The 18762-nt window shown below is 30.8% G+C and overlaps 2 protein-coding genes across 2 annotated transcripts in view; one reads left to right on the plus strand and one right to left on the minus strand.

The window, feature by feature from the left end:
- Positions 1–18762, plus strand: part of LOC145326100 (uncharacterized) — a gene marked incomplete in the record, with an annotated part of 253565 nt that overhangs the window by 77730 nt on the left and 157073 nt on the right.
- The window catches only part of LOC145326099 (uncharacterized), a 155972-nt gene that overhangs the window by 61212 nt on the left and 75998 nt on the right, over positions 1–18762 (minus strand). Inside the window, exons 4-5 of the mRNA XM_080169208.1 lie at positions 2889–2942; positions 738–803 (exon numbers count right to left, since the gene is read on the minus strand). Coding sequence (XP_080025334.1) covers positions 738–803; positions 2889–2942 — 120 coding nt within the window. The remainder of the gene's footprint in view (positions 1–737; positions 804–2888; positions 2943–18762) is intronic.

Below are 18762 nucleotides of genomic sequence, written 5' to 3' on the forward strand. Positions count from 1 at the left end.
AGTAAAAATACTCAGGTATCTTAAGGGATAAGATGAAAAATAGATGTACACTCCCTATTGAAATATTTATAAAAAAAACTTCTTTAGTATTTAGATAAATTATTGGAGAAAAGTGTACCAACCAATCAAATTTTTTTTACAGAATTAAAGTATGATTTATTAGGTTTCTTAAATTAGGTATCATTATTAAAATAAAGTTTATTTCTTAAAGTAAAGTATTTTTGTGAATACTACCATTATTCATCTTTAGATTAAAAATGCGACTTTGAATTATTCATAAGTAAACCCTATAATATAATCTTTGGTATAAATATATTATACTTTTTAAATATTATCATAATATTAATATCATTTTATGAATTTATTATTTTAGAAAGGAACAAAAAACATATAAGAAGATTAGGTTTAATTATTTTATATGTATAGCTTTTCTTTAATTAGCTACTCGATTTGTTTGTCGGTATTTAATGCTTACATTCGTTGCGTGATTGCGCGATCTTGTAAGGCATAGGAGGGGAGGGGAGGGGTGGAGCAATGCTAGTTATACTGGCCCCAAAAGTTTTTAATTGCTAATTCTCAATAGTTGGATTATAAACTTTGGGGACTTTTACTCTACAAAAAAGGATATTTTTAATTGTTTTAAGCCAGTTTATGTCGATATTCTTATTCATTAAGATCTTATATGACAAAGTAAAATAAAACTTGAAGATAAAGGTTACAATAATTAAAGTGCCTACCTGTATATTATTCAACCAAGCATATATTTGATTATACTGATCCATAAAGTCGTTGAAGGACCACACCTGTAAGAAATATGATAACATTATCATTCAACACTAACACTCAATTCAAAGATTTATACTTTAACTTTTCGAGTATGAAATGTTTATGTGTGTGCGTCTGTCTTGTAAGATTTCCAAACGAACAGACTAATTTTAGGGAAGCTTCTAACTATTCTTATCTAGGTTAAAATACCCTTACCCTTACCCAAAGCAATGAAAATTTCCCTTGCTTTATTTTTACAGGTAGTAGGAGAGGGGGGGGGGGATTTCTTGATATAGTAACTTTTAACGTCTTATACAGGGAAGGGTCAATTTCAGATAAAAAATTCTATCTCTAAGTCAAGAATTTTCGGTTTATACATAACTAAACAAGGATGACAACATCCATAAAAGCGAAGCACTGAAACGGTAGGACAAACGGACACTAACACTTGTATAGTGTCAGAACTGAATAATTAAAATATAAATGTATAAATGTCGAAGCAAAATTGTAGGTAAAATTGTTGAAAAACTGCTTGATACAGAATAATGTTTATGGACATACTTTCATTTTTAGGACTTGATTATAGAGTTGCTTCGCTTATAATATTGTACTTTGTTGTCCCGGGAATCAGTATACCAAAAATTAGATCAATCGGTTTATTAGATCACATAAAAATTTGTTGTTAAAACAGTAAAAAAATCAACATGTTTAAAATGGACGTACGGACATTCTGGTAATGATTATAGAGTTGCTACGCTTTCTAAATCGTACCTAACTACTACAGGAATCACCATGCAAAGTTTGAAATAAACATGCCTAAATTAGCGAAAAAAGCTATCCGTTGCGGACAAACGGACCGACCCTAATTATAGAAAAGCTTCGCTTTTAAAAATATTGGATAGAGAATTAATATATTGAAATATTTCTTGATTAAACAAAAAGAACAATATGTACAAATCCAAGAAATGAAATCTTAACAACCATTGTTATTATGGATGGGCATGTTAAGATGTCATTTATCCCCAGTAGTTGTTATTGATTCTTATTATATTAAAGCAAAGCTTCTCTAAAATTAATTAAAAATTAGAGGCAAATTATATCTTTCTAGGGGCAAATTCTTTTGGGATGGTGGTTGTACCCTCCCCCAAAATAGTTATAATCCATCCCAGGACTTCTAAGAAGGTATACTGTAAAGGAGAACCATATCAGTTCAGCGGGTAGCGAGATCCTTCGTTACACACGGGCATACAGACACATAGACACCCTGTTACTTATCTAAGTATATACATACAGTGAATTTCAATTATTCTATCATGTTTTAAAATAATCATTTATGTATTGAAAATATATTTTTACAAGCCATTACTCTAAATAGAAAATGGCCATAGCACGCTTTTAACTTTAGGAAAGCTCTTTTGTGATTTAAATTCACAAATCGTCCGGCACGATTTTAGATTTCTATTTGAACCCTTTAGGGTTGAACTCAAATATTCTAAATTAAAGAGGTTTTTTATAAGATCTCGCTAACCACTGACAAGTTTTATAAAAGCCTCACATTGGTCCCAGAATGGTTTCTTGCTATTTTTTTTGTATAACTATAGTCTTTGGATGGTTTAAAACTAAATTTCTGTCTCCTACCTTTCCCTTAGAAAATAGTGCCCCTGGATGCTATGGGGGCAGACGCTAAATTAAAGAACTTTTTTTATATAGCCTGTCATTTTATAAGCCTTTTATTTTTATATTGATCTTAAAAAATTTTGAAAATCCCTTTTTTGATGAAAAAATTTCCTTTTTAAACAATCCGAACGGAAGGGTTAAATCATATTTCACGAACATTTTGTTTAACATTGCCTTGGACTTGTTCAATCTTCTAGGGGCTGTTTGTTAGTAACGCAGCTACTAAATAATTATCTATACATAGCAAGGAATCTTTCCTAAATTCCAAATGTTTATTAAGATAGCAAGAATAAATTGTAGAGTAGTAACTATGAGAGAAACAATATTTTCTCGACTCTTATTTAAGATAATTTAATTTTTTTGTGAAGATTTCTTTGTCCAATTGTCTGCAGCTTTTATAGCTTCGATTTTTATGGATGTTATCCTTGATTCATGTTATAACTAACCTGAATGAGTCTGTTATTGGGTAGATCTCCCTCATCCCAACTCAAATCTGGGTCCTGAAAATATGAAGATACATTAATATAATTCAATACATAGATAAAATTAACATATGCAAGGATAGATAATAAAATAACCATAATGTAAATATCTGACAACATCGTTAATGTAAAGCCAGTTCAATATATAAAATATATTTAGTTCTTTATTTTAGAGAAACTCCAAATAGATCCCTGGATTGTTTTAGACTATTCTATTTCTAAGTTTAAGTCTAGGGATGGTTTTAGGATATTCTGCTATCTTCTATCCCCTAGATACCATGGGCGCAGCCGCTAGTATTATTGAACTTAGTTTAAATGTTGTAATATAATGTGTTAACACTTGAACAGATGTGTTTAAATTGATTAAGATCTTAACCTAATGGTCAACCCTATGCTAAGTATACATACACACAATGTAACGCACTGTAGACGTATACAAATACCGCGATCATAAGGATAAGACAATGGGCGATAATTTGATGTACATCTCAAATGATTCTAAATTATCGTTTGAAAAGTGTTGATACTGCTTGTTTGAATTAAGATTTTAAAAAGTACTTAAAGTTTTAAGACAACTAATAAGAGAATCTGTGCTTATTTGAGTCTGTAACACACTTTGCCATAATAAAGACAATAAAAATATTACTTTTTCTGTAAATTAGGAATGTCTTGTTATATATATATACTAGCGGCTACGCCCCTAGAAACCTCTAGGGGCACTTAAGGTAGGAGGGGGAAAAGTCGACCTCATCCCATTTTAAATTTGAGTTTAAAAGAATAAAAAAATATTTTTGGGGGGGGAGGGGGTTGATGACACCCTCCCCAAAAATATTTTAAAACCTTCCCATGACCCATAAGAATCTTCACTGTAAAGGAGAACAATATCGGTTCAGCGGTTAGCGAGATCCTTCGGGACAGACAAAAAACGCTTACTACTTTATATAATAGGATACAAGGGTAGGTCATTTTCATGGGATATTAGTACCTCTTGGTAAAGTCGGTGTAAAGGTTTGGTTGTCACATGGATGTTTTTTTTAAGGTTTATATGTTTTTTTAGCTAAATAAAAACTTATGTTTTATGTTGTTTTAAATGCACGTACTACCCAATGTTCTATTTAATCAGCGTCAATCAAGATATAACATAATAATATAATCAAGCATAACATACCAATAAATGTCTGTTAAGCATCTTAATTTTACTAAAATCCCTGTCAAATATAATAAACACAAGTTCACATTACGTAATCCTTTTATAAAAGTAACAGGATGTCGGTCTGTCTATGAGTAGCGAAGGATCTCGCAAACCATTGGACCGATATGAATATATAACTTCCTAGAGGTAGAGGGAAGATTTTTAACTATTTTGAGGGAGGGTACCACCACCCTCCCAAGAGAAATCACAATAAAATCGAAAAAAATTTAAATATTTTCGCCGCATAGAGTCGCTAGCGTAGTCTCGCTAGCGTAGTCGCGCTGCGTAGAATCATGAATTTAAGAGCTGATAACATAGACAAATTATTTCTCAAATTAGATATTAAAATAAATTAAAAACATTTAAATGCCACTAGAGGCCTCTAGGGGCGTAGCCGCTAGTCCTTTTATAAAAGTAACAGGATGTTTTATCTGAGTGTAGTTAAGGATCTCGCAAACCATTGAACCGATATGGATATATAACTTCCTAGAGGTAAAGGGAAGATTTTTAACTATTTTAAAGGGAGGTTATCATTCTACACCCCAAGAGAAATCCCCAGTAAATCAGTTTTGTTTTTCCCCGAGGGCCCGGTCAAACAAAATTGGTATAAATTCAATGATTTTTATTTAATAATAGTGGAAAATTGCCTGTAATACGATGCTATACATGATTTTTCAGTATGGATGAGAACCTGTTGTAATCTAGCGGATACTAATCGGTTTACAAGCCGTACTGAAATATACTTCAAGGGTTATTTGAATTTGAATTGAAGCTCAATGTTCCCCTCCCTCCCTAAACAAAAACTAACGAGGTACTTTGATGAAATTCTTTGGAAATATTATAAGAGTGGAAGGGAGGTTGAAATCCCTCGCTAATAAGTGTAAAGATATAGGATTGTATAGGGGCTTATCTACATATTCTAATGGACAGAAACAAAAATTCAGAAAAACAATTATAAATTGTCCAATCTTTTCAACCAATAATTTTAATCTCCAGAAGGGGTAATTTTGTTTATCATTAGGTATGAATATCCATTTATTGTCAATTGTCGTGAGTCCCCAAAAATCTCTTAATAAAATAATGTGCAGGGATCTAAAGGGATTAGACAATGACCGATAAATTGATGTACATCCCATTCCCCAATGATGCAAAACAAAATTTATATTCTGTATATTGAAATTATTGGTTGAAACGTTTCAACACTCAACTTAATGAATCAATCAATCGAAATTCACTTTAATCCGCAAAGTTGTTTAGCCAACGAATAAGAAAACGTTATTATAAATCTTTGAAGACTAGAGTAATAAACAGCCCTTTGTCCCCTCTCTCTATGTATAATATGGTTCTTTTGGGTTGTATGTAAGGATGTTATTGTATCATAAAAATGCTATTTTTAAAATCTTGTCTGTTTTGGTCAACTTTCAGAATAAAAATCCTTATTTTAAACATAAAGATAAAAGACTATAGCATAGATGAGAAGGGTTTATCGGAAAATATATTAACTCCTGATTAGAAATACACGATTATTTTAAAAACAGCAAATGATTTTAAAAACAAGTAGCAAAACACAAAAAAGCTAAAACAATATTTGCTCTTATGATGATAACTATAGACGACCGGATTTTTCTTTACGGCTAATAACCGGTTTGATTTTAATGGAAAAAGAGCAAAGTCGTATAATTAAATGCGCTAAAATGTAAAAATTACTGGATTATGAAAACACCTAGAATGGATGAATGTAAAAGAGGAATTAGACATTCGCAATAGTCTGTCAATAAATAATAGAGTTATGAATTAGATTGTGTTTAGTTTTTATTGCTTTGTTATTGTTTGTGTTTAATGACTTTTGCGTGCGAAATCAAGAAATTCGTATTATATACAGGCATATAAAGATTCTTTGCCACCAATCAAAAATTAAATTACATGAAAAAAAAAACACTTTCTCTATCAAAATTAGTCCAGGGAACGAAGGAAGATTCCGTCCAAACCTTTATTGCCATAACTTACTTATTTTCAAAATCGTAAATGGGGTTTATGCCAATTCATCGTCTTGTGATCCTCAAGATCCCTTAACGAAATCAACTAAAAACATATATTGATTAGTCTAACAAAGCTCTTTCCAATTATTACATATTTTCTTGTTTACCACATTTCCTCTTTAAGAGCGTGTATGGAAAATCTGCGTGGCTTCAACATTGCAAGAATTTTTTCTTACTTCAGAATAGCAGCTTTTGTATGTCCCTTAAGATCTCGCTAACCAGTGAACCAATTGATATTTGTAGGAAAGCTTTACACGGTAACTGGGATGAATTTAGACTATTTGTTTTTTAATCGAAGTCTTGGGAAACTTCTTAGCTATTTTTCCTTCCTCCCCTTTGAATACAAAGTCCCTAAATGCTAGTGGCATAGCCACTACTAAGCGAAATAAAGTGTACTGAAACAAAACAGAAAGATTTTTCAAATATTTAAAAAACATCATAGATATAACTTGTTTAAGATAAGCCACACTTTATGGAATCAATAAGCATTAGGGTTAGCTTTAAATAATGAGGGGGGAATAAATAGGGGGAAACAGATTTGTGTAAATAAGGTAAATTGGAAAAGGGTGGATATATTCCCTTTTCCTCCCCTCCATATTTACCTTGTTTCATATGTGTTTCTGCAATAAAGTAAAAAAAGGTTAGGTATACTAATCATAAGATTTAAATACGTAGAAGATAAAAAAAATAGTTTGAAGGAATACCTATGTGGAAATCTTTCTCTCGTTTGTTAATTTTAGAATCTTTTATTATATCTTGATTGGTTGTTCAAAATAGCAGTATGCAAACTTATCAACCAATATTAATCTAAACTTACAGAAAGGGTAATTTTGTTTATTATCATTAAAGATATAGTAACTATTATCGTATATTGTCTTCACCTTTACGATCCCTAAAATCTAATTTAATCCTAAAACAAGTTAAATAATTTGCTACTTTAGAGAAACACTTGTAAATCCAATGTGCGAATATTGACCTTAGCTTATGTCTCTAATAAGTACCTTTACATAATATTGTCCAACCCCTCTTGTGTAAAAACATGTACATTTGTTTTATTTTAAATCTGATTTATTTTTGACCATCCTCCTAGTGAATAAAGTAGTAAGGTTTGTTGTTTGTCCGTCATCAAATTTAATATGAGTTCTCCATTTTATTGAATCTTTATATGAATCGTGGGATGGATTTAAGCAATTTTTCCCTCCCTAGCTCCCCCTATAAATACAGATGCAGAACCCTTAGTTTACAAAATAATACCTTTTTTTCAACAATGATTTAAATTCTAAAAGCATTACAATTGTCTGTTGACCGACTTCTTATCATAATTTTTTATTCATATTTTTCTATAGGACAAATGTATTTCAAGGAATGTTGGTTAATTTCGGAAGGGAGGGGACACTTGTGGTTAAAATAATCTACAAATTTAATTTGATTAAAATTACTGGAAAAACTATATTGAATTTGAGAATTTTTTAAAAAGTTTAAAAGAGATATATCCCAAGAGATTTAACCAATTATAAATTTTGCTTTTTTGTTTCTTATAACATTGATATGTTATAAATCCACACATACCAAATAAATCATCTATTCATAATTATAAACCAGATGCATGAAGAACATGGGTTTATTAATAAGTAAAAATTCATAAAATTTTTTTTATTTTATTCTATTATATTTTTTAAGTTTTTAATTTTCGGTAATCACTAAGCCGATTTAGTTCTCCATTTAATTAAGGTCCCATGATAGTGTTATTCTATTTCCTGCCCCCTACCAATCCCTTAATATACAATGCTTCTTGATGCTAGGGACACAAGTGTCTTAATAAAAAAGATATTTCTCCTATAAAAGCTTAATCCCCTATGGATAAAAGTTTTCTAGAAACATAGATATGCTGTTTTTGAGATCTTAAAATTGTATGTTTTAATAATAATTACCTATTCCTTTTTCTCCAATAGTTGTTTGGTAAAAAATTATAAATAAGAACAAATTATTGATCTTTGATAAGAAAAAGCTTGAATAATCGGTAGCTAAAAAAACAAACTTTACTTATCACTTTGCTGGTTTTAAGCTATTTTCTAAACTAGCTTCTTTTATACTAAAGAACAAGGGGGTTTGGCAAAAGCCCCTAAAGTAAAAAATCACAGCCAATAACGATAGAAATCTTAAAACTATAAAAAACAAGGATGTACTTAATCAAATTAGTGAAGCGAAGCTTTTGTTAATCTGATATGCTTACTCTTCCCCCGTTTCTGCTTCCTGTTTCACTTTAAAAATTCAATTAACGAAGTAAAGGGAATTCTATAAGGGAAATTGTCATTTTTATATATGAAAAATTATCTTTTATTTAGACCACAATAAGCCTAATTGATAATCATAATAATATTATATTATTAAAATGACTATTTGGAACATTTGATATTTGTAAGCAAGGACAATTGTATTCATAAAGAGCGCAGCAATAACAAGATAAAAACATTTTCAAAGAAATTTAAGCTATTTAGTATAGTCACAAGGGATATTTCTCTATTTAAGTGCAATGTTTGGCAGGTATTAGCAATAAATCACTAGCTTATAAAAATAAAAATAACGATGTGAAAGTCAGACCTATAGACTACTTAAAATACAGGCATAGAGCACGGAAAGCGGTATAACAATGTATAACTAACGGGGAAATAAAATCATTACCGCTTAAACGTAATGCCACTGACCCCCAAGACTTTTAATGGAAAATTTATTGGTTTACACCATTTAAACAATTCACGGAATAAGGTATTCTAGTATATGAAGTAGTTAAGTTTCATAGGTTGCGCATTAAGATCTTGCTAACCACTGAACCGGTTGAGTTTAGGCAAAACATAGGTTATGGGATGGTTTTAGGCTATTTTCTGCCAACTACTCCTTTCGTATATAGTTCAACTAGATGCTAGGGGCGCACCTGTTTGTTAAGAAAGTAGACCCTAACACTATCGATTTTAAAAATATAAAATTCAAAAATTATTTTTTAAATGCCTATTCCCTTCAAAACTAAAAACTAAACTTAAATTACCATTTATTGTAAATTTTGTACGGTCAAATAAGCAATATTATGCCCGTATTACTTATCCTAATCCATAAAAGCTTAACTTCAAATTTAAAAGATTTTCTCATGAGAATGTTAAAAATAGTATAAAATACATACATTCTTTAAGAGGGAATGGGCATTGGAGAATCATCTCTCTTTTGGGTACTTTTTATTGAAGCTTGGTTGTGATTATTTCAAACCAGCGGTGTCCAAACTTTTCAACCAATAATTAGAGTTTAATATAGAAGGATAATTTTGTTCTTCATCATTGGGGATGTATATCAATTTATTGTTCATTGTCTTGATGAAGACCCCTGCCTAATTCAGTATTACAATTACTACAAAATCTAAATTAAAAAGTTACCCATTCATAGATTCTTATTTTAAACTAGAAATAGAATTTGCATCAATAATGGATGTATAATTACTTGGATCTTACACCAGATTTTCAAGTTCTATAATAAATTGAACTCTGTAGCGGGCTAAAACAATTCCCCCACTCCACTCCTTTACCACATCCTCTTTCCTCATACTGGTTAAACGGCCCGACAAATAAATGCGGGGGAAAATTGCAACCTAAATTGACGATAATTTTTCTCCTGTTATATCATCCACGTATATTCTACAATCTACATTCATTGCATCAATATACCTCTAATCACTAGTAGGGGATCTTTATATCTCCCCCCCCCCCCCATGGTTTTTGAATTTTAAAGACAAAAGTTTTAGTAATGGTTCTTTTAGGTTAGGCAAAGTAAAGCCTTTTAGAGCCCTTCAGTAGATAGGGGATAGGGGTCATATAGGGGATATGGGGGATCTTATGCTTGATTTTCAATATCAATTTTAAGGAATTCTACAAAATTGGCCAAAGGCTTTATACTGTCATTGATTGACTGACTTTATAAAAAAAGATAAAAAAGCAAGTTTTTTTTTAAGCTTTTGTAAATATATGCATTAATTAGTAATCTAAAAAGGACGATTTTATCCAATTAGTAACATATAACCAGGCTCAAAAGAGATAAGACAAAATCATTCCTTCTGAAGATTACTGGTGTGAAAGTTTGGACACTTCTATGATACACCTCAATAATCAATAAAAATTTAATTGAATATATTCCAAAGTTTTAGGACAACAAATAAGAGTTCGTGTTTATGGGTACAAGTATAATTTACAGACCAATGTCCCCTTCCTCCCTGCAAATAATAAACTACTTCAAGAATTTTTGAAAATAGTCCAAAACATGACCAAGACAAATTTTAAGCTTCGCTGAAAATATATAGTCTAATGGGTGTAGCCATTTTCAAGATTGAAGAAACATATGTATAGTACATTTGTTGATGAAATCTACAGATATTGGATGAAAATCAATGATGTATAGTAACATAAGAAATATGATAAATAAGTTTGAGATTTGAACAATAAGTAATGATAAGCCAGACAGATATATCTTCACATTCTGGCAGGCAAAGAGTTTTAACTCCAGGGCACGTTTCAATAACATTTCCAGGGAGCGAGGGGACATGGGAATATAAATTACACTGGTACTCAATCTTTTATAGACATGTTAACTATTTTGTAACCTTAAAAACTTTTTATTTAGTTTACATAAATTGGTTATAACTATTAGTGTTCAAACTTTTTAACCAATAGGGGTAATTTTGTTATCAGCATTGGGAAAGTATATAAATTTTTGTTCATTGTTTTATCCCATAATATCCCTAAACAATTTTAAATATTGTTTGACATACATATATACATGGATGAAAACATAGAAGGGTAAAATCTTGTAAATTATAGAAAAATGTTTAAGTATACATTCAACAATTTCCAAAGAAGCTGAATACTTATTTTTTTTATGGGGATGTGTGTCAAACAAAATTTAACAACCTGATTTCATTTTCAAGAATAAAAAAAATAGATAAGGTGGGTTAACAACAACCTTTTCCCAAATAAAATGGCGAAACCATTTTAGTTCTGCAGAAGCTACTTAAAATAAAAGCTATATTATACCATTAAAGAAATAGCTATAATATAAAGAGAAATTAAATGACAATTTAACAAGAGTTGAAAATCAATTACACTTCTGTACCAAATAAAAAAGTTCATGAATGTAGGGATAAATAACTGGAGAAAAATGAATCATTCTCTTAATATGTTTAAAGCGAAACATAATTAAATCCAGGGATCTAAAGGAATAAAACAATGGCCGATAAATTGATGTACATTCTAAATTACGATACACAAAATTACCCAAATTAGTGTATAAAACATTTAGACACTCAACTAAATCAACCAACCAATCAAAATTCAATAAAAGTCCTCAAGGTTAAGCCAACGAATAAAACGTTTTCTTATGACTTTGTGGACTAGTGTAATTAATGTTTAATGCCACCTCTCTCCCTGAATTAAAACTGGGGAAGATTGTTTTATGTACCATTGACCCCTATCTTCATCCCTGGAAACACTTGACTGCTCCTAATATTAAGAAAAACAACTCCCATTTTTTCTTAAAATTTATTGCATACGTCAAATAAAATTTAAGAGGAATATGTACCAGGGATAATACAATGGACAATAAATTGATGTACATCACCAATGATGATATTCAAAATTCCCTCTTCTATAGATTACAATTATTGGTTGAAACGTGAGGACACTAAATTAATGAATCAACCAATAAAAATTCATTAAAAGTCCCCAACCTTGGTAAGCCAACGAATTGAAACGTTATTAAAAACTTTGGGGACAAGAGTAATAAACAGCCTATTGTCCCCTTCCTTCCTGGATATGAAGTTTGGTAAACAATTTATATTATCTATCATTCCTTGTTCTATCCCTAAAAACTGAATCAACAATTATTGCAATATACTGGTGTTAGTAGTAGTAGCGAAGCTATCTTATAATATTTGGGGTATATTTGTTCATGTGTATTAATTCTTTAACCCATTTAATGAATAAACCTAATCAGGGTGTCGGATCCGTATAATTTTGATGCGGCTCCGGCTCCGCAGAGCCGTATCTGGAAATACGGCTCCGGCTCCTACCTTTAAATTAATATATCAATTTTTGTTCAATATTGAAATTGATAAAATAAAATAAATAATATAAAATATTTTACTTTTATTGATTAAAGCTATTTAAGTAACAATAGTTTTTCAGTTTATTATGTGGAAATAGACCGTTGCCAAATTATATTATTACTTTAAAAAATCACTTTTAGCTAATCTGGAGCCGGAACCGTTTATAACGAAAAATACGGCTCCGGCTCCACCAAAAATGTTGCTGCTCCCGGCTCCGGCTCCGAAACACTGAACCTAATATACAGAGATGGAGAGGTAGTGAACATGTTTTATTGATCTACAATACTTTCTCCCTAAGATATTTTACATTCATTAAGGTCAGAACTTTACATATAAGATAAATATTGTGTTTATCTTTCTTGATTAAAACTTTTTTACCAACTTAAAATGTAAGAATCAATTTTTGAAAGTGGAAGAAAATGCAACAAGAACCTAGATATGTTTTACATTTTTTGCCTTTTTTAACATTTTTGATTAAGAATGACTGCCCTTCCTTACTTGAAAGTAACTTAAGAAGAAGATTTTTAAATATTTTATTCTTCCTACTTTCACTATTTCAAGTTGGGTTACAATAAAATCAATTTGTTCTTACTTTAAAAATTTAGTGATAATATTTCTAAAAATAATTGAATATTGTAGCTTATTAATTGCAAACTTTCTTAATTGTAACCTTTTGTTGTAACCAATTTTACTAACCTATAAAGGGAAAGAAAGGGTTGTATATCAAATCTAAGCAATGTTTCCCTGACTTTAGTATCAACACTCTTTCTTTAGCTATTTAAGATCTAAATTCAAGATAACACTTTCTGACTCATACCTCACTTAATCTGGGTCTAGATTTAATTTAAATTCAGTATAACGCTATATTTAAAGGCTGATAAAGACTGAAAAAGCTATGTAATATCACAGTGCAAAGCAAGTCTAGAAACTGCGTTTTAGCTGCTCAGACATTTGATATCTTATGTAGCCATTATTTATAACTCAGATAATGGTTTAATTCAAAATAAAACATTTATCAGGATTTTACTTTAATAAAAACAGGTTTGATTTAAACTAATACTTTATTTTTTTTTCTTTTTACTTCTATTGTACTTGAATAGAGTTAATTAACAAGGAAGGAGGGGACATTAAAACATAAATTTTACTAGTACCCAAAGTTTTATATGTACGTTCTCTCAATATTCGTTGGCTTAAAAACTTTAACTTGATTTGTTATCTTGATTGACTGGTTCAAACTAGCAGTTAAACCAATAATTTTTACCTACAGAAGGGGTAATTTAACTTAACATCATTGACGATGTAAATCAATTTATTGTCCATTGTCTTATCCCTTAATATCTCAGGAGGGGTGAATAGGGTCACCCAAATTTGTCAGGTGAAAACTATTTCATAGAAATGAAACCTTTTATTCTCAGAATTCAAAAGGGTGATAAATAGTTGAATCAGGAATTAGAGGATAAAACTTTCTTAAAAATAAATATATATTACTTAAATTTTTAACTTAAAACATATTAATCTATTTTTGCTTTAAAATGAGGAAAATATAGGTTTTAGATTTATCAAATTATTCTTAAGATAAAAATTCAGAGAGAAAGGAGACAATGGGCTATTTATTACACTGGTCCCCAAAGTTTTATAATGACGTTTTTATTCATTGCTTGACACTTCGGGTTGAGTGTCAAACCGTTTTAACAACTGATTGTAATATATAGTAGTGGTTATTTGGTGTACAATCATTGGGGATGGACATTAATTTATCGACCATTTTCGTATCCCTTTAGATTCCCATGAAAAATTAGTAACTAAAAAGATGAAATAAACTTTTATCCCTTTATTCTAAAGTTTAGTTTTCTACTCTAGATTCCTCTTAATTGTTACAAGTGAAAGGTTGGGTCTTTAAAAGGTGTTTTCTTGAATCTTTTCGCATACAAACATTATTGTAATACAAAAATGTAGAATGTCTGTCTGCATTTTGAATTAATTAAGGAACAGGTTTGAGGCTACTTTGCTAGTTGGAAAGGCTAGTGGCAAAGAATACAACTAACCTTCCTCGTGAAAAAACAATGGAAGTCTTTTTTGACCTATTTCAGAGCCAAGGCATTCCCTCTACTCCTATGTTTAAATATAATGTCTTTAAAACGTTTTCAAAGTCATAAAGTATAATCCTTACATAAAAGTAACAGAATGTCTAAGTGTCTCTCTGTACTGAAGGATCTCGTTAACCGCTGAACCAATATGGTTCTGGGAAGAGTTATGGCTATTTTGGGGGAGACTACCACTACCCTTTCAGAAGAAATCTCCCCATCAAAATTGTTTTTTTAATCTAAAAAAAATTTAGAATTGAGGTGGGGTCGACTTACCCCCTCATGTGCCTCTAGCATCTTTGATAAAAAGACAAAAAAATGGTATAAAATTGTATAAAAACTGATGTAGTATGTGACAGCAAGTATGATGGATAAGCCACAAAAATCTCAACCAAAACAATGGATAAAAAAATCCGTGAATATTGTGACAGGGAAAATTTTGTCGTCGTTTTAGGTTGCTAAAGCCCTCATATATACGTCTATATGTCTATGGTCATGGGATGGGATGGGATGCAGATAAAGTCGTAAGTGGAGAGATGGGGGGTATCCTTATATTGGCCAGCTGGGTGAAACATTTTATCAGGGTATGCGAGTATCTCGCACAATATCCACGCATTCTATATCCATTACCATAACAAAAAGAAGTCGGGCAACCCAGTTTCAAATTTATAGTACATGGAAAAATATTCATAAAATACGAAAGGAGACAAAACGAAAAATAGCCAAAAACCTTACTAAGACCCTAGAAAAGCTCCCTGCAGCATAGTATAGGTTACTCTGAAAGTTTAAGAGGTCTTACAAGACACACAAACAAAAACATACATATACTTTTTGAAACACTTGACTAGTCTATTAAAACCTAACGGGATTAAAGGGGTGTTTCAGACCACCCCCACCCCCTATCCAAACTAAAAAAAAAACTGAGACGTCCCTGTTAAGAGACCCTATATATTTATGTGAAAAAGAACATTTTAGCCTATAATTATAGTTCTATAAACACGATTTCTTATTCGTTGTTTATTTTCCATTGTCTAATCCCTTAAGAAAACTAAAAAACTTAAAATATTGTTTATATAGCATATACTGCGTTACATATATGCAATACTTTTTCTTTGATAAAATCCTAGGAGGAAGGAGACATTAGGCTGTTTATTACACTAGTCCCCAAAGTATTATTTTAACGTTTTCTTAATTGTTGGCTTAACGTCTTCGGTTGTTTGGATCATCAATTTGAGTGTCTAAACGTTTCAATATGCAATAGGGTAATTTTAAGTATTATCATTGGGAATGTACATCAATTTATCGGCCATTGTCATACCCCTTTAGATCCCTGATAAAATCCAAATTTGTTTATCTTGGCGACCACTTTTCTGCCTGTCAAATTGATTTCAACATTGAATTTATCTATCTGCATTTAAATATCTATATTTGTAGCACAGCTACTGTAAGACTTACTGCCATATGTATATACTAGCGCCTGCGTCCCTCATTTGGAGGCTCTTTATTCATAAGAATAGAGAAATAGTATGAAACCAATCAAAGGACCTATGTGAATCTTTCCTATATCTCAATCGATTCAGTAGTTATCGAAATCTTAAGCTACAGACAATGAAAACCTTACAACTTTATATTATAGGATATATTAACATTATCTTATTTACTTTCTCTTAAACATATAAAAACTAAATGTAACCACTGTAATGATGATAGTAATTTATATAGGTCTTGGGCAATTAAATAAAAGTAAACCCTCTATAATTAAACTTTTAACTGAATTTCCGAATCATTATTAGGATTAATTTATCCTATATTGCTATATCACTGCATTTATGGAAGTTGTCATCCTTGTTACTTTTTGTTTTCAATTCAATATCTGCATTACTTTCAGCTTCAATTAGGAAGTGGATTTTTGATATTTATATAAGGTCAATTCATTTCCGTCTTACATTTTAGGTTAGTCGATTTTGCATTAAAATAAGTTTTTAAGCCATTTCTTATTTCAAAATGTTGATGTCCGTTAAAAATCTTCTAATGTTTTGTTAATATATTCTTCAATTAATTTGCATATTGATAACATTTGAACTCTATCCTTTAATTCCAAATGTTTTATATGCATTGACATTGAGATATGTAGATAAACATATCCCTTTCAAGAGGGTAAACCTATATATACTATTAAATACTAGTGGCTGTAAAAAAAAGGGGTGAAAAATAGCCTAACACCATCCCAAGAATTAAATCTATCTAAAACCATCCCAAGCTAATTAACCAGAAGGTTTTGTAGTCGAAATCTTAAGCTATAGACAAGAAAACATTACTTCTTCGTAATGTGACGAAACTATTTGAACAAAATATTTCTTTGTGAAAAAACCGCGTACTTAGAGATGTAGTTCTTGCATTTTGGTTAAAAAGGGGGTGCTGAAACCCAATACATCCCCCTACCTACACGTCCATTATGAAAAATATGATTCCTAATTAAAGTTAAACTAAAATCGTCATGAAAATACTTTATCTCTTTCTAAAAGTGTTTTCATAATAATGCTAAAGAGTTTTAATATTGTGTTGAGAATCTTCAGATAGTCAATATTGATCAAAAATGATTTTCTATTAATTTTCTTTGGTTAGGAAGAAAGTTGAAGAAAGATTATTTTATCATCATATTTCATTCAACTTTATTTGAATAAAAATAAAACTGAAAAAAAACGAATCTTATTATAGTGCCTATAAAAAATGACGTCATACTGTCAATTAAAATGAATACTAGTCTGTGTATTGGCCTATCATTGGTTATTTGTCATGAATGGGATCATTTTTTATGGGCCCTACAAAAAGCTTCTGCAAAAACTTAACATATTTGTAAAAACTCTTTTAAAAGATGAATCCTTGAAGTATCAGGAACGGCAATAAATAAATATCAAGTCTAAACAAGAAACATGGACAAGTATTGTCACAAACAATTCCTATGACAATAGGATTTTTTGCTCAGGCTATTTAGTGTAAAGTCTAATACTAAAATTAAAGACAAATTTAAATTTTAATTTATATAAAATGGTTCAGACTGGCAATGTCAAAACTTTCAGAAGGTGTATTTTTGTCTATCATCATAGGTTATGTTCACCAATTTATCCTACATTGTCTTATCCCTTAATATCCCTGATCAAACTATTATTTTCTTCCGATTACATAGCCGTGCTGAACCTTAGGCCCAGACCTTCGCGAGACCTAAAACATGAAATTTCGTGCCTTGTCACTTTATATCAGAACAACACTCACACACACATGTGGTTTCTAGGAATGGATTTAGAAAATACGTGGATATTATGACAGGGTAAAAGTTGTCGTCAATTTAGGTTGCTAACTTGGAACTCATTTATTGGTCGGTTCGTTCATACAGTAGGAGGGGGGTAAAGGGGGCGGATGGGTGGTATTGTTATTTTAGCCCGCTACTAGTTTCACTTCATTAGAGAACCAGAAAATCTGGTGTAACATCCAAGTATTATTAAATCTATTTTTAGTACCCTTTTAAAAAAAAGAGCTAGGACTTCAGTCAATCTCTCAGTCTGTCTATATATCTGTCTGTCTATCTGACTGTCTATCTATCTGACTATCTATCTATCTATCTGTCTGTGTCTCAATCAGTCTGTTTATCTGACTGTCTATCTATCTGCCTGTCTATCTATCCGCCTGTCTATCTATCTATCTGTGTCTCAATCAGTCTGTTTATCTGACTGTCTATCTATCTGCCTGTCTATCTATCTGCCTGTCTATCTATCCGCCTGTCTATCTATCTATCTGTGTCTCAATCAGTCTGTTTATCTGACTGTCGATCTATCTGCCTATATATCTGAAGTTTTTATCAGTCTAGCTATGTGACTGTCTGTACAAAAAATGGATAAAACCAACTCCCTTGAAATATCAAAATGTTTTTTTTCCCCAGCATCGCCACGAAACCGATGAATATCCGGTGCAGTAGAACCGGTTCTCATCCATATATCCGCGGAAACCTTTTTATAATACGATGCGATAAATAACTATTACACCTTTAAAAAAAAGATCAATTGTTATCTAAGAAAAAAGATTTAAAAGAAACCTTTTATTTGACCTATAAAAATATTAAAGACAAAATAGTTTTTTTTCTCTAGTTTTGCTAAAAATAAAAAGTAGGAAAACACGAACATACCCTAATTATAGAATAGCTGCGCTATAATATAAGTGTGATTATTGTTATAAATATCATGAAAAGAATGCCAGACAAGTCTAAACTTTGATTTCAATACACTAAAGTCGGGTCTATACAATATCTTATATACATTCACAGGGACATGGAATATTATTCTAGAAATATTGATTTTATCCAATCGATTTTAAACTTGGCATGAGGATT

Source organism: Acartia tonsa, chromosome 8 (assembly GCF_053477335.1).
Source record: "Acartia tonsa isolate MP-2025a chromosome 8, ASM5347733v1, whole genome shotgun sequence".
Taxonomy (NCBI): Eukaryota; Metazoa; Arthropoda; class Copepoda; order Calanoida; family Acartiidae; genus Acartia; species Acartia tonsa.